Raw genomic sequence first — 24,642 nt, 5'->3', positions numbered from 1 at the left:
CATGCACACATTCTTTTCAAAGAACATCTTTTTTTTCTTTTAATCTTCACTCTAAATATTCCAGTTCTCACTTCATCTTCTCTTTTTCTATATCCGTCTCACTCCACCCCCCCTCTCCGCTTGAGCTACACCCTCGGATACTCTGCCTCTGGTTTCAAGACAAGGAGATTTGACTTGCATGAGGTCTTGGCCTATGCATCTCTCCATTTAAGGAGCTCTGAGTGTGTGCGTGTGCGTGTGCGTGCTGGTGTGTAAAGCGCATGCTAATGTGGGTTGGTCTTGGTCCTTGGAATCAGACTTGAGATGACAATCCAGGGGGCACATTGTGTGGGCCAGCAAACTGAGCTCCACGAATGGGAGGAGAGAAAGGGAAACAGACGGCTGTAGACGGACACAGAGGGAGAGGGCTGCCCGTCATCCGCAGCCCCACTTCTCTTCTAACCTCATTTGCCATTCGCACTCCACAGATCCAGTAGTCACTATGAAACCAGCTTTTGTGAGTATTGATTCCCTTAAAGGCAGCAGCTTCACTGGAGGCTCATTAATCTTGTCTACCTGCACTGAATCAATTGAATGAAAAAAGAATTGATGCTTTCTAGCCTTTCTGTGGATATTATGTTTCTTATAAAGACAGTTTGATTATGTGCTAATTGAAGCCTTTGTTGTCTAATTTATGAGTGTTTTCTTTACTGCCACAGTTCATGCAACATTTCTTTGTTTTTTTTGTTTTGTGTTGTAATGTTCAGAACCTCGTTGTGGACTTGTGGTAGATTTTACTCTGTGTGAGGCCTTGTGGTTTGTTGTGGGGAGCACTCATGAAGATGACTTGCCTGTTGGTGTGGGTCATGGCTTGGTACTGCCAGCACTGGACGGCCACAGGGGGCTCAGACCTCTAGTCTGTGGAGAGAGTCTGTAGCCTTCTCCGCTCTAAGTTGAATGAAGAATTTTAACTTATTGGAAAATCTATATTCTGACGTCCTTTGAGGGATGAGGAGACAAAGTTTTGGAGTTGTTTGTGAGGGACATTGCTCCTAAAAGCACAAGCGTGACGTTGCGCTATTTCAGGAGGATGTTAATGGCACTGCTGACACTGCTTTGTCCCAATGTAGCACTGAGATGTTGGCACCTCCTTTTAGATGATGGTGTGTTTGTGTTACCCTTGATGCCATTCACTGGTCAACAGTTTTAATTCCAACGCTTGTTTTGGTGCCAGCTGGCCAATTTGAGGCCGGTGGTGCGGGCACACTTTCTTTGCAGCAGCTTTTTGTTTCCCCCTGCACAGGCACTAACAAGGCGTCCTTTAGCTTAGCTCTCCCACTGCCCTCCTTTCTGCGCCTCAGTTGCGTATTGTTCCAGTTTGTCAAGGCTGTTAATGGAAAAAAAAGCTATGCTTTCAAATACCGGTAAAATAGCAGTCGAGTTTTTCTCCGGTGTCATGGCAGTGCAGAAGGCCTGCTGTGAGAAGCATGATAAACGGGTCTGTGTGTCTTTAATCTCACTCTGACTAACTTTCATCACTGCTGGCTCTTCAGCTGTTGACCTCCACCCTGCTGCTGACTTCTGACCCTCCTTGTTTCCCCTTGTTCTAGTGAGCCCCCCTCACAATGGACGCCTCTCCATCTTACTTCCCTGCATTGATTCCATCCTGCAGCACAAAAACACATTCCTCTCCCTCGCTCCTCTATTCATTCTCACGGCTCCTCAGTCCTCGGCCATGACACTCAGCGGCTTTCTCTTGTTGTGGATGTGTTTTACCTTGAGGAAATCACAGGGCTGTGTCCCCTGATAGGATATATTTACCTAGCTCCAACACGACTGTGTATCACACCTGCCTGTCACGGTAGCTGCTTCTGAATCTCACTGGCCCAGCTGAATTCCCTTTTCCATTATAGTGGACAAGCGAAGCCAACACAGCAAGACTGTGTGCAGCTCTGTTTTTTGTTATTGCATCCACACCATAGACTCACCCACAGCCATAATTTAGAGCTACATCTATGCAGCAGTGATAGTGTTGTGGAGCCAAGGTATCGAGGTCCCACTGATTGCAGCTCAGTCTCTGTCAGTCATGATGTTTCCCTCTTTATGGCATCAAATAAATAATTAAAACCAAGGTTACAAGAAAAATGGAAGTTGAGTTTGGTCCATGTCCCATCCACTAACATGGAGGAGGTGGGATTAATAACCTAAACTATAGCCCAACCAAGTGGGACAATAAAGTGGTGTCATTTTTTTGGGAGCTGTCACATCATCCATCTTTATACACAGTCTACGATCCACATTCATTTGCATTGCGTTTAAATGCCAAAGCTCGATACACTGACCTTACCTGCAGCGTGAGCGTGTTTAAAATGCGACCACTCTCCTCTTTGTTCTTATGCATGGCAGCTCGAGGCGTTCAGAAAGGCACCCTGAGGTTGTTGCAGATGTGACAATCAGGAGAACAGATTATTACAGCCCCTGCTTCAGTATTGTAGGACATGTTGGTACCACTCTGCTCATTGCAGTGATGCCCCTGACAGGAGCATTATCCTCCCTTCAGTACAGACCTCCACCACTTTATGAGACACCAGCATTACCCTGCACTCCTTATCTCAGGACTTACAATAGCTGTGTGAGTGAGCGTGATTTCGCAGAGCTCTGTTCATCAGCAGCTTAATAATTGGCTTTGCTGACAGCCTAAAAATGTTGGTTATCTTAAATGCACACGTCACATTAAGATTTCTCTGATTTGTATTTATTATTAAATCGATATCCTTGCCCAGCTGCACACGAGCGATAGCCAATGAACATGCAGGATATTTTTCTCTTTTACGTCTCTCATTTACAACTGAGTTACCTCATTGCAGCGAGAGATAGGTCACTTTGTTCGTGCTATTTTTATTGTTTCAGCTGTTTGTACTGAGAAAAGGAATATTCTTGACTGAATAGTCGGGAATACACTTGTTTACTTGCTGAGAGTTAGAAGGTCAATACCTCCCTCAAACAGTAAATATGTTTAAATATAAGTATGACGCCTCAGTGGACTATTTCAGGGGCGAAGCTTTAATTAACAGATTTTATCTCATGTCTAGAAAAACCACAGGGGGTTGTGTGACTGATGATTTCGTGGCCAGTAGCAGTGACTTCCTGGTGTTGACTGTTTCCTTAAAGCAAAGCCAAGAAATAATAGATCATATCCCTCAGTTAAACTAGTGCTTTTTATTCGTTGTGTTTACTATGCCGAATAAACAAATGACATATAACATTGTGACTAATGCAGCTTTAAAAGTGCTGGTCTCACACACACACACACAGAACAAACAGCAACCTGTTTTGCTGACTCATTGGGGTCTATAGCTCCGGTACAAGAAATTCTGCCAATTCACCACCAAAGTTCTTGAAGTGATCGTGAGCTGCTGATGGATGGAGGTTATTTGTTGAGTGCGTTTGAGTTCCCCACCATATGGTCTCTTATCGACAGTATGGAGAAGTGGCATCCGGCAGATGAATTGAATTTAAAATGATCAGACCTCATATCATCATTCTTTATTCTGTGCTGAGGATTCATGTTGAATGTGAAAATAACTAGAGGTGCCTGTGTGCGCCCTGCATACGGAGTCTTCCTGCAGCAGCCGCAGGTTCGATTTCCGACTCAGCCCTTTACCCTCATTCTCTCTCCCACTTTCACACTTGCACTGTCCCATCAATAAAGGCGAAATGCCCTGAAAAATATCTTTAAGGAAAGAAAGTTTTGAAATAAGAGCGATGTATTATTCTGTACGCTGTAGTCCAGAGTGTGGTCCTCAGGTTCATTGATGCTACATGTTTTGTTTTTTTGACTCTTTCGTTCCAAAACTTTCTTCAACCTCAGTAATTATTCAATAATTTAATCGCATTGTACAGTTGTCTATTTAAAAAAAGTCTTTCAGGATCAACCGTGTAAAGGATCTTTATATCAAACAGAAAAGTTAAAACAACTCTGCTGGTGGATTACTGGCACAGTTTACAGACCTGGGACAAAACAAAACCCTGAATTCTCTCTCAGCAGACACCGACGGCCTGTCCCACCACAAAACAACGAAGACCTAATTCCTTTGACAGCGTAAGAAGTCCATCTTCATAAAATCATTTCCTGGTCCTTTTGGGGTTTGGATCTGTCCTCTTCCGGGGGAGTTCTTGGTAGAGGTAGATGGGATTCCTTTGGGCTTAATGAACTCCGGTGGAATGACATAATCTCAGTGATTATTCATTTCTTCTTCCATCCAAGTCGAGGAGTTTAAGGTTCTATTAACTATCCAGTCTAACAGCAGCACATTTGAAAAGAAGCATCAGTCTGACAGACATTTCTCTTCTATTTCACGACTAAACGGATTGATGATGAGAGGACCCTTACACATGTAGACTACACCAATAACCTGTCTGGGGCTTTTAGAGGAGCAGGCAGGACTTATACTCAGTCATCAGGGATTGCTTTCAGTTAAAACATTTCCAAAATGGCATAAAAAATAGCAATTCACTCAAGTTTATAAAAGAGTTGGAGCGACATTACCTGACAGGTGTGATAGCAGCGCTGTCAGTTTCTACCTTTTCATTTTCTGCACTCCCATAGTCTTTGCATACTCAACCCTGGACTGGTGGAAAGGGCGTGAGCCATGTTTCTGTGCTGTGACAGGTGTAATATTGCAGCTCAATGACCCAATGCTGCTGCGGTGCCCTTATGAACGCATTCTAAGTAAACACTGTTGTGATATGTTGCATCTGCATTTGTGCATGTGTATGGCATGTTGATATCAAGGGCTAAGCTGGGAGACAACACTCTAGTGATGCTCTCATGCATTCTGTGGAAATGCATGAAACTGTTGGTAACATGGGACTCTGGGCCTTTTCAGTTTTAGTTTGTAGTTTTTTTTCTGTAGCTTCTATGAATTAAACTCTTTTTGTGATTTGTATTATAGTCATAGTTTAACCTGACTTGGTTTTTTAAACACTTTTTGACACTGTCACACCTTCTCTCTCTTTTTTTATCGCCCTGACAAACCTTTTGCTTTGTAATTCCTGATGCCGGATGGTGAGACCAGCGAGTGTCAGTGTAAATCATTATTGCTTTGGCTGCAGGCAGCAGTTGAGATGCTGCTATACCTGCAGCCCGGTGTCAGTTACTCCTCCAATATAAGACTGTGTAAGTCACTGTAATACTGTGGCAATAAACGAGGCATAAATGCAACCATGCAGCCATAGTGCAGCTGCTCAAGATGCCCTTCAAATACACTTTATGTGTCTTCATAAAACTGACTCTTCTCTCAATGAAGTTCAACACTGCTTTTGCAGAGTGACTGTATTTGGTGGTGTATTGTTTAAGGCATGGGGAGGTTTCTGCATTTTGTTGGTGAGAGGTGGAGGTTAAATTGTGTCGGCTTCTGCAGCTTCTTATTTCTTTCTCTCTTTTAATCTTTGTCCTCAGATCGAGAAGATCATGACACTGATTGGTGCCGGCATTGATTTTTCCAGAGATCAACAATATGCTACGCCAGGTAGAGTATGATCATTATTCCCCTTTAGCGATATCCAATGTTAATTAGAATGAAACACTTTTAAATAGTTTGAATTCAAACATGAGTTATTAATGGAGGCTGAATTTGTGAGGTGGACAAATAACCTTTTTTTCATGCTCCAGTTTTCTAGCTCCTTGTGCAGATTTTATCTGTTTTTACTCACCTCTGTTATAAATTCACCTCATGTTGTATTATTAATCTCATGAGAACTCTTTAGGTTTCAACATAAAAAACCTTAATTGCCCATTTGGCTGTAGGCAGCGATTTTAGTGGACAGATTTAGACTCCATTTGTTCGCATGCATCTCCTCTAAACCTTTAACCAGCCTTTCTAAGTTTGTGACACATATGTGTGTATTATCACAGGACAATGGATCCTTACTTGCCGTCCTATGGACCTAGAACTCACATTTTCTTTACCCGTTACCTGCTTGAATTTTCTTTATCATCCCCAATATTTTATCCTTATCGGGGCCCTCAGGGAAAATCAAATCGGCGTCTGAGAGACACGGTCAATGAAGGATGCAGCTGGAAACAAATTGAGATTCAGTTAACAACAGAGAATCGGTTGCTAAAGCATAATGCAGGCTGACAGTTGGTCTGTTTTAATAGAGCAGGCGAGGAAGGGAATTGGTATTTGCAGCTGTAGAGTAAGTTACACGGCTGGAAGAAGTCCTATTTGAAAAAACTTTCCCAGCTGTTATTCAAATGTCCATACTTTCTCAGTGTTCCTAAAATGAAAGACTTGAACTAATTGAGAGATTTAAAAAAAAACAAACAAAGAAAGATATTAAGAAATCCTCTTGTTGAACTTGTTTTTTTTAGGGTTTCACTGTTGTTCATAAAAGATCATCCTGTTGCACAAGTTCCCACAAAAGTGTTGCACTCACAGGTTGCTCAGTTAATCTCACACCAGCTCTGTGAGGTTTAAGTCTGGAGACAAATGATCTGGGACTTATTGTAGGATGAACTCATGACCACCCAGTCTGCCTTTTCCTCACCCTCCTGATAACAGTATACAGTACAACTTCCTGCAGCACAGTATTGCACAGACAGTTTCTAAGTCATCGACAGAAGGAGCTTTGTTTTTGCTTAAAGGGTTTCATTTGTTTCCTTTGCTGCAGAAAGCTGTTGCCTTATTTTTGCCTTATTCTCATTAACAAGCCCACTTACTATTCATGTATTGAATAAGGCCTTTTTTCTACTTCTGACTTTATTTTTCAGTTTTGGGTGAAATAAACTTTTACTTTTGGGCAGTCTACACCTTACCTTAGTACCACTGAAGGTTATTCACTATGATGGAAAAAATGGGGGGTCTTCGTTCGCCCGATCAATGCTGTTGAGCAGACTTTTTTGCCCTGTGGTCAGAGAGTCGACTGGAAAACCACAGGTTTTGTGTCCAGGTTTTTTTCAGGCAGTGCTTCCAAGCTGTGCTGTATAACACAACACCAGCCTGCTTTTAAACCAAAGGGCCGGGCCACGTCTTTGTGTTAAGGATTCCGTACCTGTTCACATCATGTTCACCGGGCTTTTGCAAAGCCTGTCGTCTGGGTTGATGGACGTAGCCCGGGGACTGTAGCTGTATCCCAGACAATCGACTCCCTCTCTTCAGCAAAATTATTCCACATTCCCTCTCAGTTTACTCTTTGCTTGAGCCACATTATAATATATTTAAGTATTGCCGCAGATCCACTGTACCTAAGCACAAAGTTTGCAGTCTCTTTATTCCCAGCCTGAGCGAGCTGTTTAAATATTAACCACTACGTACTGTATGTCAGGGGGATGAGCTCATTTTGCTTTGTAGACTTAAGGAAAGCTGAGACCACTGCAGCAACATAGTGAGCATCCCTCTACGGGCTGCATCTGTCTGCTCTGAACGTGCCACTCCTCTGTGCAGTCGAGCCTCAGCCCATCAGCCACCATGCTCACAGCTCCATCTCAATGAAGAAGCCCACCGAGGCCACTCAGGGACTCGCTGGAGAAGCAGCTCTCTGTGTGATGCACATGCGAGAAGCCGCATCACCGTCAACCCCCTCCCCTCTCTGATTCAGTCCAGCGTTGAGTAGAAAGCTGTGATGTGTCTAGCTGAATGACTCTGTGCCTGCAGCCACTCTTTTACTGTTCTCCCCTCTGATCGACTTCTACATTAGAGTGACAGATGCAGTGGAAGAGTATGATGCGATACAAGAAAGGAAGCTGCAGCCAATGCTAGTGATGAGGGGTGGGGGGTCTGTAGCTAGCACTGACAAAGAGCAGCCACCTGCAGTGTTTCAGAGAGAGGTGGTGGTGGTGAGGGAGAGAGGGAGGAGTGGGGAAGCGCATGCAATGAGGGGAGAGAGAGAGAGTAAGGGAGGAGAGAGGAATTGCAGGCAGCAGCATTGTGAACAGTCAGGACAATAGGAGGACGCCACCTCGGAATCTGTCCATTCTTCAGCCTGGAGACGACGACACAAGCTTTTTCTTTTTTACTGGACTTGAACACATCTCACAAACTGCCAGACTGAGGCGAGACACTTTGAACACTCTTTCGTCTGCAGAGGAGTTCAGTCTCTGGGCCAGCAATTACTGAAGTGCTCTTTGAAGAAGCTGATTGGATCCCTGAGTGGATTTTTTTTTACCTTGACACATTTCCGAGTTTCTGGAGTGATCAAAAATGAGACTTCTCTGGAGCAGAGAAGGAGATGAGGGCGGCGACAAGGGAATGCAAAGCTTTAAAATGTTTATTTTACACATTCATTCTATTTTAGTTTGTTATTGTGAGTTGGCAGATTTCCTTATGTGTTGCCATGCACTCAAAATTTGGTGATCAAATCAATAGTTAAAAACAACCTCACCAAACTAGTAATAATACATTCATGTCATTTTTGCATTTTCAAAGTGAGTTAAAACAGTAACTTGGTAAAAGGAGAAGTGGAAATCATGTCCCTTCTATAGGTTAGACTCCTGTCAGCTGTGGCTGCTGACAGACGTCACTACAGCTTTTGCTTGTGATCAGTCTTTGCTCATTGCAGTCGTGTCCCAGGTTAGTCTCTGCTGCTTCACATTTTCCTGCTGCTGTCCATGTGTGCAGGATTCCTGTCCTGTGGATTAAATGCTGAGTGAGCTGCATCTGCGATTCAGGGATGAGCCTTTTTGATAATTAACTGTCTCTCGCTTCTGTCCGCAAGTTTCCAAACAACTTCACACTCAGCCGAAACAAATCACTCTCCCTGAAAAAAGCTGTTATGAGCGGCGGCTCTCCTCTGACTCCTGTGAGTTTTTCTACATGACAGAACTGGAGCTCATTTAAATCAGCTGCAGGCTTTTAAAAAAGTTCTATCTCTTGACATGGGACATTTAGAATTTTTCTGATGGCTGGATATGAACTGTTTTTTTACTCGTTTTCTTTATTTAGGTGAGGCAGCACTGTGTTGTTGTTGTTAGCTGGTAGTCAACCAGCTCATATCCCTTTATCATCCCCCTCACCCCTGAGATCAGGGGTGCTATAATCCATCTTGGGTGACTCTGGTTCGGCCCCCGCTTCCCTGCGGGAGCCGACGCCCTGTCCTCAGAGGACACTGTCTCCTCCGCCCTCCTGTTGCTGGTGCGCCCGGCTCTGCTGGCCGAGAATGATGTGGCAATGCCACGTCTCATCGTCAGAGTGCCGCTGTGTCCGGCTGAAAGGTTTCTCCCTCCTGAAGCGCTTTCCCCTGTCAGCAGGTGCTGCGGGACGGCTGCTGGACCAGCCCGTGGGAGACTGGCTCGAGCATGTGGGGCTCCCACAGTACGAGAGCAAGCTGCTTCTCAACGGGTTCGACGACCTGCACTATATGGTGAGTTCCTTACTTCTTTTATATAATGTCCAAATTGTCCTTAACTCTGTTGACAGTGGTCTTCTCACTTCTATAATCTTCTGTCACTACTTACTACTACTTAAGTCCAGTTTGCATATTTGTGCATTAATCCAGCTGATGTTACTCACCATTAGTTGATAGATGATCCCATTACCTGCACCTGACTCTTAATTAGTTGAAACTCAACCTCTCCCACCGTGAGTCTGGCTTGTGTTTCAGTAGCTATGATACTTAATTATATGAACAGTTATTTTCTGGGTGGGTTCAACACATAATTCAAAATCACTCATTACATCTCATGTTTTATAATCTTCTCAATATTCATTATTTGATTCCCAACACAACCTTTCTGTGTCTTTTGATCGGTTATAAGATGTTTCCATTCAACTAGACAACATGCAGCCTGATCTGTGTCGTCAGATGTCTTGTTTACATCAGGTTTAATATCCTATCGCCTGGTTCTGTGTGAGTCAGGTTCGTCCTGTCAGACTCTCAGACACTTTGTCTCAGCTCAGGAGGCCGCTGTCATGGCCTCTCACTTACAGTCACTGAGAGGCAGCTGCTGCCCGCCCGGAATGGAGGAGCGTCTCAGTGAGCAATGGGATGCAGTTGCCAAGCCGACAAGTTTATAGAGCGACGCCACTATGAGTTGGCGCTGGTGCTTTTGTCACTAATGAGGACTGATGGAGGAGAGGATGGGGGACCCAGCTGGTTGGGCTGAGCCAGCGGGAATGTTGGAAGTGAGACAGTCACCTTATGTGTCGGGAAGAAAACTCTCTCCTCCTCCATCAGGCCCATCACGCGCCTTGTCTTTTAATAAAGAGCCATATGTGTTCAGCTTTTCATCTCATTTCAAACTGATTGTGTTTGGTGAGAAACAGTAAACGGTCTCATGCAGGCAGAACACAACTCCCAGCATCTTTCCCATCTGTCCTTACATGTCCAGTAAACATTACATGCTTTAAAGAATCTATGATGTGTTGTGTTTACAACTAGTTACCGCACATTGGATTACAGTACACCACAAATCCCAGATCTGCATATACATTTAAAAAAATAAGGGAAAACAAACTTTAATGACTTTCATTACTTTATACAACAAAATACATAACATCACGTCAATGCATTTACTATTTACTACAAAGAAATCCAAGTAAATACTGACAAAACCATCCAGTGTTTTCTTATTTATACATCAGAGTAAATCAGGTTTTTGTTGAGCCTTTTTAAATCATCATAATTAGTGCAGTGCTAGTCTCAAAAAGTCTAACATGTCCCCATTTTCTGAAGATCTTAAACAGTATGGGTACATGGGCCACAGCTCTGCCCTCATTCCAGACATGGGATGTGATATACACAGCAATCCTTGTATTTGACATAATACTGAAGGAGTTTTATCTTTATCTCACTGAATTGTGACCTTTCTAAAGACAGAATGTAAAAATATGTAGCAACAAACCAGCGTTTGAATAATTAAAGTCATTATCTTTTCTTTTTTTATGTCTACTGCTGATGGAAGCCACACATCAAACTCTTGTCCTCTTGACATATCTTTTAAAAACTTGTGTGATCAAATGTAGATATCTGCAATTTATTATTATGTTGAAGCACAATGGCATTTTTGTGATCCAGTTGATATCCTGTGAGCCTATAGAGCAGAATAAATGTTTAACTCCAGTTCTTGTACAGACTTTACTGGCCGTGAAATTATTAAAATTCAAAAGCAGCTACTTCAAAACGTATAACAACTGCAGCCATAAACTAAACCCAACGTACAGTGAAATGAAATGAACACAGTGCACTGCCTATGCAGATGAGAAATGACACTAATCTTCATGCTAAATAATCTGAGCCCCCGTTCTCTCAGTAGTTACCATTATGATGAAATTCAGTCAAAGTAGAGAGTTGTGTTTCTTTTGGTTTGTCCTCCGTCTGGAAGTGTCACACTCACCTTGTTTGGACTTATTGACCTCCAGAGAGCAGAATTGTCTCACTAACCAGGGACAACAATGTTGATGTCTGTCAGCTACTGTTGTGGAACAAGCATTACAAAACCAGAAACATCACACCAATGAACACTAAGACACATGAGAACATTTTACACTCTTGTGGACCTATGTGCCAGCTATGTCTGACTCATTTCACTCTCCAATGATACAAAAAACCTTTAATCTACTTTACATAACCTCCGAATGAGCAAATTCCTCCCTCTCTCTCCCTCTATCTCCGACTCTCCCAGCATCAACGACAGCCATGTTTAAGTCTGTGTTGAAGCCTCTGAAGTTACTTTCCAGTTTTAATCTTCTTTCTGTCTTTTTTTAGTTTTTCATACCCTCCCTCCTCAGCCTCGAGTCATCTGAGCGGAGAGCTGGCAACATTTCTATCTTTAAACACGGCTTACAAACCACCTGGCTCCCCCGAGATCGCTTGAGGATTTGGAAACGAACCGTAACCTTTAAACACGCGTCTTTCTCCACAGCAAATGTTGACCTTTTAAAAATCACAATTTGGTTGAGAATAACGCCACGAGTCACCTTGTCTGGGCTAAACTTTTTCTAATTGTCTTTAATGTGCGCTTGGGTATTAGAGTGGATACAGCAGAGGAAAGGTAATGTTGCATTGTGGGCTCTGTAGCCAGACAGATATTATTGTCTAATGCAACAAAGCCTCACACATAATCTCTAGGGTATCAACTCTAAACAATCTAAATCACATGCGTACAACGATATTGCAAGTATACACAATTTGTGGACCGTCAAGGATGACTGGAACCTAATTAAGACTCTAATACTTCCATGACCTCTCCTCTGTAGCTGCAACAGTCACAGAGAAAGTGTTGCACATAGATGCTCTGTATGAATGTGTGGGTGAATGGCTAAAACTGATCTTTAAAGCACTTTGAGAAAAGTGATATATAAATACAGATCATTTACCCAAAAACGGAGAATGTTGAATTAATTTACTCTCTCACTCATCAAATGTAAAGATTCAGCATCAGGCTCTGTTTAATCTTCCCTTGGGTATAAAAAACCCAGAAAAACATGGGTTGAGAAATGGGTTGTCTGCTGTTGCCCCTGTGCAGTGAGATCACTAATTAAACAGTGTTTACTCAGCCGGTCAGACTGCTGCCGTCTCTGTCTGCGGATCGATGGCTGCAGTGATTGTATTGTGTTCAAGCACCGAGGCAGAGACGAGCCTCTTCTGAAACCAATTAGATTCTTTTTATTGACTCTTAGAGCAAATGTTCTGATGAAACAAGCTCCCGTGCAGCCGAGCTGTTCTCAGACCTCCACCGGCCCTGACAGGTAATGCTTGTTAGAAAGAAAACAGCTCTTTTTGCTGCTCTGCTTTGGCTCCTGGGCTCAGCTTCTGGAAAATGTGTTGTTCAGCTGTGACAGGGTCGGCCAACGGAGCTCCAAGTTACTTTGTATGCAACCAACACGTCGAGTGTGGTGTTCAATCATGGAGCCATCCAGAGAGGAACAAATGTAATTCAAGTGCTGAATTGGTGGAGGTGATTTGGTGCGTAGAACTAGAATCCCACTCAGCAGAGCGTATACTTCCACCACAGCCCAACAGTCCCCTTAAATTCAATCAAGCTGCACCAAATGACACTCTTATCAGCCCCCTAAATGTCAAACAAGTCAACATCTGTGATATTTCTTTCAAATTTCTCAAATCATAATGTTAAAGAAAGTGGAATAATATTCCTGGATCTGTCGCCTTGATCTGGATCCACACCAGAATATAAAGGGATCTTTCATGACCCATACCTCATCCTTCCCCTGGTTTCAGGAAATCTGTCCAGTAGTTTTTGCATCATCCTGCCAACTAAGAAGCTCAGATGAAAACAAAAAATACATTTGAATCAGAAAAGTTTGAGAAACATCAGACCACATGATATCTCCAGTCAGCAGAGTCTTCTACCTCCTGTTTTCTGCCACAGCGCTGCTGAGACAAGTCGATGCCACTGAAGCCTGCGGACAAATTGGAAACTCAGTAATGGCCTCGCACATTAGAAGCTGAAAGCTTTGGGATGATTAATAGATTTTTTTCTTGTGTGCTGATGGTGGTGATGTATTCATCCATTTAACTATTTAAAAACGTAATGCAGGATATGGATCAAATACACAGATTTGTGTGTTGTCTCTGGACGTTGTGTCACAGGTATATTTTTACAGGCCCATGTGTTTTGATGACAACCTGTGAAGGACGACAAACTATGACTTTTAGTGTGGCTGTTATCTGTCCTTCAGACGGTCAGAATGATCCGTGCCCCCGAGCCCCTGGCCTGGATTCAGAGTGCTTTTTAAACCAGGGGGACCAGCGTGGCTGTTCTGTGGCTACACCGAGAAGAGAGCAGCAGCATTTTAATGAGAGCACAGGGCGAGGCAGACGCAGAGATGGATGGGCCACACAAGCAAAGACATAGAACCGCCGAGGTCACGCTACTCTAATGTATTATTTTCACCCATGTTGTGCTGAAGTCAGCTGTTGTGCGTCCTCACTTTTTAAACCTGTTGAGTCCCTTTGTCTTTTCTTTGTGGAGATGAACGGCTGATCAAGATAGTGCAGAGGTGAACAGAATATTTATGTTTGTTAAACTTTCAAAGGCGAGATGATCCCTTTCAAATGACTTTCACCTCAGAAGGTTCACATTTAAAGTCCATGCATTCTCTCAGGCAGCGAAATGTGGATTATTCCATTATTATTTAATCTGCCCAATATTTTTTGTTTATATTGTTTAATGAATTTTTCATTGTGCTTACCCTGAGTCCAAGGTGACACTTTAAGTGAAGCTCAGGTTACTTTATAAGACCAAGACAAGCAGCAAATCCTCATATTTAAGGGTCTGAAATCAGACAGTTTATTTTTGTTTTTATTCACAACAGACATTTCATTCTGAAAACATAAGTGTCTCTTTTCACAACAATCATTTTGACAGGTGATATCTGCTGTCTGAAATGTCAGTGAATCCCAATAAACAGGAAACTTTAGGAGCAACAAAATAAACTAGAGCAGCACTCGGGAGAGCTCATAACTCAGCCAAGGCCCAACGATCTCCGTAAATTCAATCCAGCTGGACAAAATTGCACAGACTCACAGATATCAGTTTCAGAAACATGCTTGATCTTTTTTTGATCAAGACCCATCCATTATTCTGTGAAAACTTAAAAAAAAAAACACATTATCTTGCAATGTTAAAGAAAGAAAAAAAAAAGATTTCCTGATCCAGATCTGAACCAACATTTAATGGGTTCTTCCCTCATCCGTACCATGAATGTCATCATAATCTGTCATCCGTAATCAGGGTGGAAACATAACCCAAAATATGCATGAAACACGTCTACCTATCCACAGCAACACAACACACAGCAATTTATCAGTTAATCTCCAGCGGGACAATAAAGCAATGATCCATGCACTGTGAAAGCACAATTATCCATCCAGCTCCCCAAATAGATTCAATCCTCAGGTGGAGAGGCAGCGATCAGCGCGGCGCCGCTCAGAGATAACGGGCTTTAGTTTGTCAGTTTAGTGCGAAGAAGGTTTAAGAGAGAGAAAGAGCTGCGTCACGATGTCAAAACACTGGACGTCATAGTTATGAACGACAATCTGCCCAGATGGTGCGGACACTCTTTCTTTCATCCCGTCTTTCTGTCTGACTCAGATTTTAGAATGCAAGCCGCTAATCACCATCATATTAGGCAGATTACTGAGCAAAATTGTAATCAATGTTGTGATACCACAGGCAGCATTACTCTGCGGTTCTTCCCTCACACACTCAGGCCCCCTCCTCCCCTCTCCTCATCCGTCATTTACATCGACGGCTCCTGCATGAAAAACAGGCCTTCAGCTGTGACCTACAGACGCTTCCTCTTCTGTCCCGTCGCTGCTGTGCCTGTGTGTGTGTGTGTAGAGGTGAGCACCATAGGATTAAGTTGAGATTCGTGTTGAGGAGTCAGCTGCATGGGGCCGTCACATTTCCCTGAGGGCAGCAGCTCCCATCATGATACTTTGACAGATGAGATTTGGTTGCTGACCCCTCGTGTGGAGGTAACACAGTGAGTGTTAATGGCTCAACACCCTCCCCTCTTATTCACCCGTGATCTGACCCATGATGCTTTGTGATCATTTATTTTTGTTTCGACTGTGAGCTCAGCTATCAGGACTTTGCTCATATTAAATAACTTTTAATGTAGAAGTATTCTCCCTTCACAAGTCGGGGGGGGGGTGTTTTGACTTCTCTCCTCACAGCCTGAAGATAGAGTCAGCTATCGAAGCAACGTTTTCATCCCATCCATCACACATCGCTGACCACTCTGCAGCCCTGACATTGATTTATCGCTCCATTCTCCATTATCCAATCGCCTGCCACATGGTCTCAGAGGTGGTACTCTGTGTAACCAGAGATGAGTTTGGCCATAATTCACACACACATCCCCGTGGGCCCCCTCCCCCACACACGCTTACGTCTCATTTAAGGGGTTATCGACATGGCCCCGGTCCGACAGTCAGTGGGCTGGACTCCAGGAAGGAGTTTAAACATCTCACGCTAGAATAATTGACCTTCTTTCTGCGATGGCAGCATTTGCCCATGATCAATATTTACCCTGCAGCATAGGCTCTTCTCATGGATGATTTGTCTAACCTTTATTGACAAGTGTGTTTTAGATTTTCACAGATGATTGCAGTGTAACGCACATAGAAATGCCTGATCATGTAATGTGACTTGATTTCTTTTACAGGGTTGTACATTATTTGGCAGGTGGCATCATGTTTTATGTTTGATTTCCTCAGACGTCTCTCACAGGCACCGGGATTCAAGTTCATTCACATTTCCCTAAACTGTGCTGTTCTCTATATTTTGTTGTGCAGGGCAGTAATGTCATGGAGGACCAGGACCTGAGAGAGATCGGGATCACAGACCCAAGTCACAGGAAGAAGATCCTGCACGCAGCACGGTCGTTACCTAAGGTGACAAAGCAAATTATTATTATTACTTCAGAATCACTCATTACTACTTCCGACTTTGATACGAGGTCCTGCATTGTCTCTGGTGTTAGAACACAAGATGATAATCTCCCCTCAGTACCCTGACAGAACATTACAGTACAATTACCCTAGTGCCTTATAACATCTAATAGATATAGTTTGGGATTAACATACTAAAATATATAGTACTACTATATGTGTAACTAGTTCTCTCCTCCAGGTGAAAGCTCTGGGCTGTGATGGCAGCAGCACCCTGTCCTCCTGGCTGGAGAATCTGGGACTGCACGAGTACTTGCACAACTTCCTGGCCAGCGGCTACCGCACTCTGGATTGTGTGAAGAACCTGTGGGAACTAGAGATTGTCAACGTGAGTCCCAGTGACATACTTGCACTATGATTGGTATCACAGGATGAAATAAGTTTTCTTAACTGTGAAAATTCAGAATGAAGAAAAGTTTGACTGTGAAATCAGAGGAGACTCAAACTCTGAAGGTGAAGACACATAGACTAGTTCAAAGCTTGAATACTGGTCAAAGGTTGTTAGGATATGTTTAGTAGGAGTGTCTGTTTTTCCTTGGTATGTCTCCACCTCTCTAGCACCTACCTCCTCTTGTGTCGCTCAGTATTTTCCTCTTTTTCCTCAGGTTCTAAAGATCTCCCTACTGGGTCACAGGAAACGCATCATTGCTTCTTTAGCAGAGAGACCATATGAGGAGCCTCCAGTCAAACCTCCCCGCCTGTCTCAGATCAGGGTGAGAACCTGTAGACTCAAGCACCAACATGCTCACATATTATCTTCATACACTTTGAAATGACATGTTTTAAAAAGGGATAAACAGGAGTTTGATGGATTTCACTTCGGTCTGACTCAGCTCTGTTGGATTCATTCACTGATTTAAGCCTTCAATGCAAAGTTTTTGTTAAAAGCTAAAGTACAATCACTGTTTTAGTCAACTAACTATGTCCGACTCTCTCCAGTGCCAAGACCTGCCTGGATCCCACACCTCGTCTCCCCTCAGTCAGATGGAGTCCTACGCGGGTCGATCCATGGACCCTCTGCTGCCTATAGTAGAGCCAGGGAGGAAAAAAGCACCAGATACCGACTATGACGTTACCCAGAGATATCACAGTGAACGACACAGAACTCATGTATGTGTGGTTTTACCTGCACCTGACATTTCAGCAGTGCATACGGTCCAGGATCTCTATGTGATCCAGTGATTGTATAACACTTTCATTGATTATCCAGGAGCGGCATGAGGAGCGGCATCGAGAGCCCCGTCTGACCCTGCGTCCTCCAAGTCTGGCTGCGCCTTACGCCCCCGTCCAGAACTGGCATCACCAACCTGAGAAGCTCATCTTCGAATCCTGCGCTTACGAAGCCAGTGTACATTTACGCCTTTCTCTTTCCTCAATTATCCAGTTTTCACTTAACAAAAACAACAAGCCTGAGTTTTCTTCTCTGCTCTTCCCTGTTCAGTACCTGGGTTCCATGCTAATTAAGGATCTGCGGGGTACCGAGTCCACGCAGGATGCTTGTGCCAAAATGCGGGTATGCTAAAATTTGCTATTCCATTCTCAGTGAACAAAAACATGACATTGTGCGTATGAACGAACTTTAAATCAATGTGTCCTCCTTTCTGATCTATAATGTTGTTGTGGTCCCCAGAAGTCGACGGAACAAATGAGGAAGGTCCCGACCATCGTCCTTTCAATCACCTACAAGGGTGTGAAGTTCATCGATGCAGCCAATAAGGTTTATTTCTACATGTCTAATCGAACTGAAGTTAACTTCTCCACCCTTCTTATCTTCAGTGTTGCACATTCTTTTGAACTCAGTATTCTAGTAATATTTTGTGAAAGTATGACACTCAGACATCACGCTGTTCCTTCTCTGATGAAAGTCTCTTCATATTGACATTTATTTGGCATTAATAAAAAAAATGGAAGCCGTCTTTTCATTTTTATGTCTGCACTCTCCTCTGATGGCTGTGAAACACATTTTATGCCGCAGTGTCTTTTTACTGGCTGTCTCCTGTCACCTCGTATTTTCACAATGTGTTATGACTTGTGACAAAACCTCATTTTCTTGTTAAAGTGTCATTTTCAGTCCGTTACTGATTCATACATCTCTTCTCGGTGCAGAACATCATTGCAGAGCACGAGATCCGGAATATTTCATGTGCAGCCCAGGACCCAGAGGACTTGTGTACGTTTGCTTACATCACCAAGGACCTGCAGACCAGCCACCACTACTGCCACGTGTTCAGCACAGTAGACGTGGTAAGGATGGTGCTCGCAATTTTCCTTTCACACATGAAGAATGCATTTAACTTGTGCTCGGGCAGGAAATGTTTCAGAAAATGTCCATAGCAACTGACTTGGACATTTGCGTTCTCACATACAGCCCCTTTCAAAAACTATCCATAGTTCAGTGCATGTCTAAAAGAAGCCAGATTAAAAATGAAAGTAACTTCTGGGAAGTGTTCAAAAACTTTCCCCTCTGGCTCATTTGAATTCCGCCAGCATCGTTTCCTGTCCTTACTCGGAGCAGATGCGACAGGCTTCACAATCAACACTCTTATCTCCAGACGGCCTTATCTCTTTAAGGTGTCACGCTTCAGCAGCGGTTGATTGCCTCCTTATAGACACGTGTGCGACTCTTGGCCATGATAACCAGTCGTCCGTTACCTACTCTGTCCCTCTCCCAGAGATCCGATGATCATCCTGCTGATCTGCCTCATGATGCAGCCGCGGTCATTCCAGGCAGCTCTCAGTGACACACTTTTTGTGGAAGTTACTGTAGTTTTCTGAGCTCTGTCATTTCTTCTGCTGGGATGGAAAAAAAAGCTGATTGAAAACACGCATTAGTTGAAATCTGTTATTTTCAACCAGACACAATCCTCAGACACAAGTGGGAACATAGAGCAGATGAGTTGTTTAAATCTTAAGCCGTGTAGTTTGAATCTTAAATCATCTGTCTTGAGTGCTTGTTCATATTTGGAAGCTGTAGATGCAGTAGGTGTATGTACTGAGAGAAGCTGTTTGCTGTCTTGCTGCAAACTGAGTACAATTTTTTTTCCTCCTGGCAGAAAATAAAACTGACCTTGAGGCTCGAAATCAGAATATTTTCACACAATTTTTTCTCTCCATAGAATCTGACCTATGAGATTATACTGACCCTGGGTCAGGCGTTCGAGGTGGCATATCAGCTGGCTCTGCAGGCCCAGAGGACCAAACAGCACCACAGCCTCCCAGCGGGACCTGGTTCGGAGATCACAGAGATCAAGTCCAGCCGACCGGTTCCCAAACCACGAGGCAGCGTGCGAAAGTCAGGGGTGAGTTTGACGTGGAACATATTGTATCACTACACAGCAACTCTGATTGTGCATCAACATAAATCTGCAGATAAGCTGCGAGCTGCCCAGCACAACCACACGCTAACCAGACGCCTCCTGTCTCATGCTTGCTGCTCATATCTGTGTCATTTTCTCTGTCTCTACTTCTGTTTCTTTTCCTCTTCCTCTTCTCTCCCTCGCTCTCTCTCACTCTCTCTCTCTCTCCCTCGCTCTCTCTCTCTCTCTCTCTCTCTCTCTCTCTCTCTCCCTCTCTCCCTCCTCCTGGTGGTGTTTATCTCTCCCAGGACTCTCCTCCTGTCGACAGTCGTTGCTGTTACTGTTACACCTGCACCTCCCACCGTCCCTCCTGCCCACTGCTGCACTCTTCCAGCCCTGCTGCCCAGGTGCTGCCTCCTCCTCCTGTCACAGCTTCATCCTCATGCTTTTTCTGCTTTTATAGATTTTATCTTCACACTCACTTCCCAGAAAATCTCACATGGCACGTTTCCAATTTATTTATTTGTGAAATTATTTAGTTTATATACATGTATATATAAAAATAAGTTATACTATGTGTATGGATACATGTTTTGAATGTCAGGTTTAACTTGAGCGCCCTCTAGTGACAGTTTGGTAGTAACACAGAACTACATATCCGCATAGAGAAGTCCTTGCAGTACCTGGTGTAGAGAGAATGTCACTATATGTGTAACTAAATTAGAGTGACTGTGTTAACTGACCTGAATACAGGACTTGTATAAAATCCCATTATTAAAAGTTTTAAAAAAAAATGGTAAGTAAGTTAAATTAGTTTAAATTAGTTTTCTTAGTCTTGAAATCACCAATAGACAAATGGTCCTTTAAATCAAATTCAACTTGTCGTCGGACAAAATTTGAACATTGACAAAACAGTGGAGGCCTCTAGCTGCTGATGAGGTGATATGAGTAAACACTCAAAAACAATTTACGAACAAGTTTGGATTTGGATGTAACTTTTATTTGTCTCTGAATCAAATTTGAATAGTTCTTCCCTGACATTACTTCTGTCTGTTTAAAACTACATTATACCAGGTTATTAACTATTTATTGAAAGGTGATATGTTTCATATAAATGCTGTTTGTGTTCACAGGGGGACATTGTGGACCAGGAGGGGGACGCTCAGTCCCAGGGCAGCGCCACATGGCTCGTGGACCCCAAGGAATCCAAGCGCACTATCAGCACCAAGTATGAGACCACCATATTCTGAGTGGACCCCTCTTCCTCCTGACCTCTCAACCTGGGCCTGCTCTCACCTTTCTTCCCCACCTCCCCCTCCTTCTGTGTGCCTTTCACTCTGCCTCTCTTTCTCTCTCTCTCTTTCTGGGCTGGACCCCCGCCCTCCCCCGTCTCCCCTCGGCCGCCACGCGTGTCCTGCTTTTACAACAACAACAACAACAACACGCTACTAGTGCAACCCTTCCACGCTATCAACCCTCCTCTCGCTGGTATCACTCACCAGTCTCTGCCACTCACCTCCACTCTTATACTCCTTCTGTTTGCCTGCTTCCTGAACTCTGTGCACATTGTTTCCTTTTCTCCCCCCCTCCCCTCCACGTCCACATCCTGGTATTAACTCTCGGTGATAAGCTCTTCTTGGTGCTTTTCCTGCTCTGTTAGGCGACGGCCACTCTGAGGCTTGTCACTCTGATCTTTCGACTCCTGACCGGTGCTTGATTTACTTCAGCCGAGAGTGACCCCCCCGCAGGCAGCACACACGCTCGTACCCGGATGGACGTGTTTCCAGAGGGAACGGAGAAACTGCTCCTGTAATTCTTTGCATCTGTTGGAATTTGCAGACTGTTTTCTGAAGCGGCGGGGTGCAGGTTGCAGGTCGTGGTGGTTATGTGGAGGTTACACAGTCGGGGGGGGGGGGTGTTCTTCACAGTTGGTGGTGCTGCTCAAAGCCAAAGGAGGATGAGATCGTAGCACTGTGATAAGTCCTTTACGAGCTATTTAAGTTATCATGGGGGGGGGGGGTTCTCGTGGGGTACAAAACAGGGCACAGAGCTTGATATGGACCTGCATGTAAGAGGTCCATGTTGCTCCAGAAAATAGACAGCCCCATCTGTCATAAGACTGGCATGCCCTCCTTTCTCTTTCAATCAGAGGAGCAGGATTCAAACCTGCTGCTTCTTCTGGAGTGAACTAACTGTAACTAAGCACTTTTACCAAATCCCCAAGTGTGTGAGAACAAGTGCATCTTCCTCTGTCTCGTCTGTTTTTTCTCTTCTTTTCACAACAAATGCCTTCTGTGTCTTCACCACTGTGTTAATATCACTGTCGACAGTGAAACGAGATTATAACTTGGGGATAATCCATCACCATCATGTTCAGTTGTTATTTTTGCTTTGTCGTAACCTCCCTGTTTTGTGTTTGTTTCCCTTCCCCATAGCTGAACACTGTGGCCCCTCCCAGCCAGTAAGAAAGAGCCCTGTTGCATGGTGGGTTGGATGTTTGTTTGTTTGTTCTATTCATTGGAAACGTGAGCCACCTGCCACGCAGCAGATCACATCAGGATGGTTCAGTAACGCACGGGTCCGGAGACTCTCTCAACACTGCACGCTCCCTCACCTCACCCATATCACTCCACACACGCCTCCATTAACTTCCTGCTCGTCGGGGGATGTACCTGCAGGTTTTAATGCACAACCTGTAATTAAAGTGGAAGCAGATGATTTTTGTTGTTGTTATGATAAAAAGGTACAAACTATCGGTAAGAGACCTCACACTGTCGGTACACACTCCCTCCTGGATTATTTCTCCTTGATCAAAACACTGTAGCGTCTTTTGATGAACTCAAGTTCTCATCCACAACATACGTATATAACTGTGATAAACTTAGAAAGGGCGGAGGAAGTGACACTACAAACACTGGTTTACGGTGATGTAACGGGGGGGGGGGCTTTTATATGATTTGAAAGTTTTCTCTCGTCTTGTTTTTGTATGTTTTAATTGTTTTATAGGACAATGACGTGTCCTGATGCAGGAACTGGATCAGGCGTGGTTCTCTCTCTCCCTCCCTGCGTCTTTGTTAATCTAGACAAGATTATTCACCAAACCTGCCACGCAGGCTGGTACGTCTTTAGTTTTTAGCCTCAGAACAGAACAATAGGGCAAGTCTCTCCAAACTAACTCCCCAGTGCGCTGACTGTTAATGGTACTTTATTTCTGTCGGCTCATGTGTTTATGGGTCTGTAGTCAGGTCGTTTTGGTTTAACTGTTGTTTATGTGGTACCTTGTCAGGCCAGTTCGTTAAGTTTATGGTATGCTGTGTTCGGCTCGCTGGTGTTGGCACCTTCAGCCATCGGCCTGGTTCCATTCTGCTTTTGCACATCGCTGAGGATCAGGAGATAGAGATATTTCTGGGACTAATCTGATGACAACAATGATGAGAATGATATTGTACATGAATCTAGCAGTCTGTATTTTGATACTTGAATGATTTTTGCTTTTATAGATATCTATATATATATATGTATATGTATGTATGTATGTATGTAATTTTTGACGCTTGTCAAAAGAGAGAAAAGGACTATGTCTTATAAAGTTAAACATATCGTGAATAAATACCCTGTGATTAAAAAAAAAGGCTAAGAAAACTATGACTCAGAAGAGGGACCTCACTTCAGAAAAAAAAGATTGTAAATAATCTTGGGCTTCCAGTCTTTTTTATGAATATTTTTCATAATTGTTCAACTAATAAATGGCTCAATTAGAAATGTTGTCCCTGTTTTCCCTCTTGTCTCTTTGTCTTGTCACTGATCTTGTTTACTGCAACAATGGAACAGAGTCTGACGACCCACAGTTGCACTACAGGTATCGCAGCCAACCCGACGCTTGGTTTTGAAGCCTTCAGATATTCGGAGGGTAAACAAGGTCGGTGCCAAGAGGAAATATTTGCTCTCTGCCCTCCACGTTCTTTTCATAAAGACTTCTCTGCTGGAGGATGGACAGCAGCTTCTCAGAGCCCAGTGCAGGTGTTAACACGCACATAAGCCGACTGTAAAATCTCCTCATAGCTTCTCCTGTCAGTCCAAGTGTCAAAATACTGCAGCAGGTACAAGCTGCACTGACGGCATTACTTAAACAGAGCAAACCTGTTTCTACAGTACAACTCTTTGCATTCAAATTAATGTAGCACATACAATTAGCACTTTTAATGGATACAACCAAATGCATTTAACAAAATGTTTGCATTTAAAGACCTTTAATACTTTTAAATTTAAGCCAAGACTGTTGTTGAAACCTCCGTGTCTGGAATTTAAATTTTGAACATTATTCAAATGTTATCTCCTAGTTGTGCATGATGGTAATTTACGTCTTTGTCAGGAAGGGAAGTAAGTAAACAGGAGAAAATACCCACAGCTATAATTAAAAAGCCAACTTCTGCAATATATCGCAGCAGTAATGACTCATCCATCCATCTGTCACCGGCCAATCCCAGCTGACACTGGGTGAGAGGCGGGTTACACCTGGAACGGGTCGTTGTATATTTGTGTTGTATCTAATGTCATTCTAGTAAACGTTAAAACAAAACTTGTTTTAAAAGACAATAGTCCATGATTATGTTGTATTCTTCATCTGATTCCCATTATTTGTTTGGTCTTTTTTAAATAATTTTTACAATCATAGAACTAATCTCATAAAATGTTATTTTCTTGGGTCTTGCTTCAGGACACAGAAAATGACGCTGGTTAAGTAAGATTCTATCAAATGATGATTTGTTCTGTGCCAGACGTGAATATGAACCATCTGCATCTGCAAACTTTCATAGATATTCAGTATCGTATATATATGTTGCTATGCTAGATGCTATTTCTTGGAAAAACACATCAGCTTGTTGCGTGCTGAGATTCATGAACTCCATCAGTCACAAACCAGCCTGTGGTCAATGGAAATAAGTAG

At 43.4% G+C, this 24,642-nt stretch overlaps 1 protein-coding gene across 30 annotated transcripts in view; it reads left to right on the top strand.

Moving 5' to 3' along the window:
* The window catches only part of LOC109635140 (ankyrin repeat and SAM domain-containing protein 1A), a 57,856-nt gene extending 34,400 nt beyond the window's left edge, over positions 1–23,456 (top strand). For 4 of the 30 annotated variants that reach the window (XM_069527443.1, XM_069527433.1, XM_069527434.1 and 1 more), the window contains 14 exons: positions 4,025–4,081; positions 5,441–5,510; positions 9,227–9,342; positions 16,243–16,341; positions 16,580–16,726; positions 17,004–17,111; positions 17,338–17,508; positions 17,609–17,746; positions 17,840–17,911; positions 18,029–18,115; positions 18,505–18,642; positions 19,515–19,697; positions 20,003–20,101; positions 20,828–21,140. In XM_069527443.1, coding sequence (XP_069383544.1) covers positions 4,025–4,081; positions 5,441–5,510; positions 9,227–9,342; positions 16,243–16,341; positions 16,580–16,726; positions 17,004–17,111; positions 17,338–17,508; positions 17,609–17,746; positions 17,840–17,911; positions 18,029–18,115; positions 18,505–18,642; positions 19,515–19,697; positions 20,003–20,101; positions 20,828–20,944 — 1,602 coding nt within the window. In that variant the 3' untranslated portion in view covers positions 20,945–21,140. Of the gene's footprint in view, positions 1–368; positions 497–4,024; positions 4,082–5,440; positions 5,511–8,749; positions 8,925–9,226; positions 9,343–16,242; positions 16,342–16,579; positions 16,727–17,003; positions 17,112–17,337; positions 17,509–17,608; positions 17,747–17,839; positions 17,912–18,028; positions 18,116–18,504; positions 18,643–19,514; positions 19,698–20,002; positions 20,102–20,827; positions 21,141–21,354; positions 21,514–22,129 lie in introns of those variants that run through there. The other 26 variants (XM_069527448.1, XM_069527441.1, XM_069527442.1 and 23 more) reach the window with 20 other exon arrangements.
* Positions 23,457–24,642: the final 1,186 nt, after the last annotated feature.

The sequence above is a fragment of the Paralichthys olivaceus genome, chromosome 6, assembly GCF_024713975.1.
Source record: "Paralichthys olivaceus isolate ysfri-2021 chromosome 6, ASM2471397v2, whole genome shotgun sequence".
Lineage (NCBI taxonomy): Eukaryota > Metazoa > Chordata > Actinopteri > Pleuronectiformes > Paralichthyidae > Paralichthys > Paralichthys olivaceus.
The sequence above is the reverse complement of the archived record's forward strand: the minus strand, read 5'-3'. Positions and strand labels throughout refer to the sequence as shown.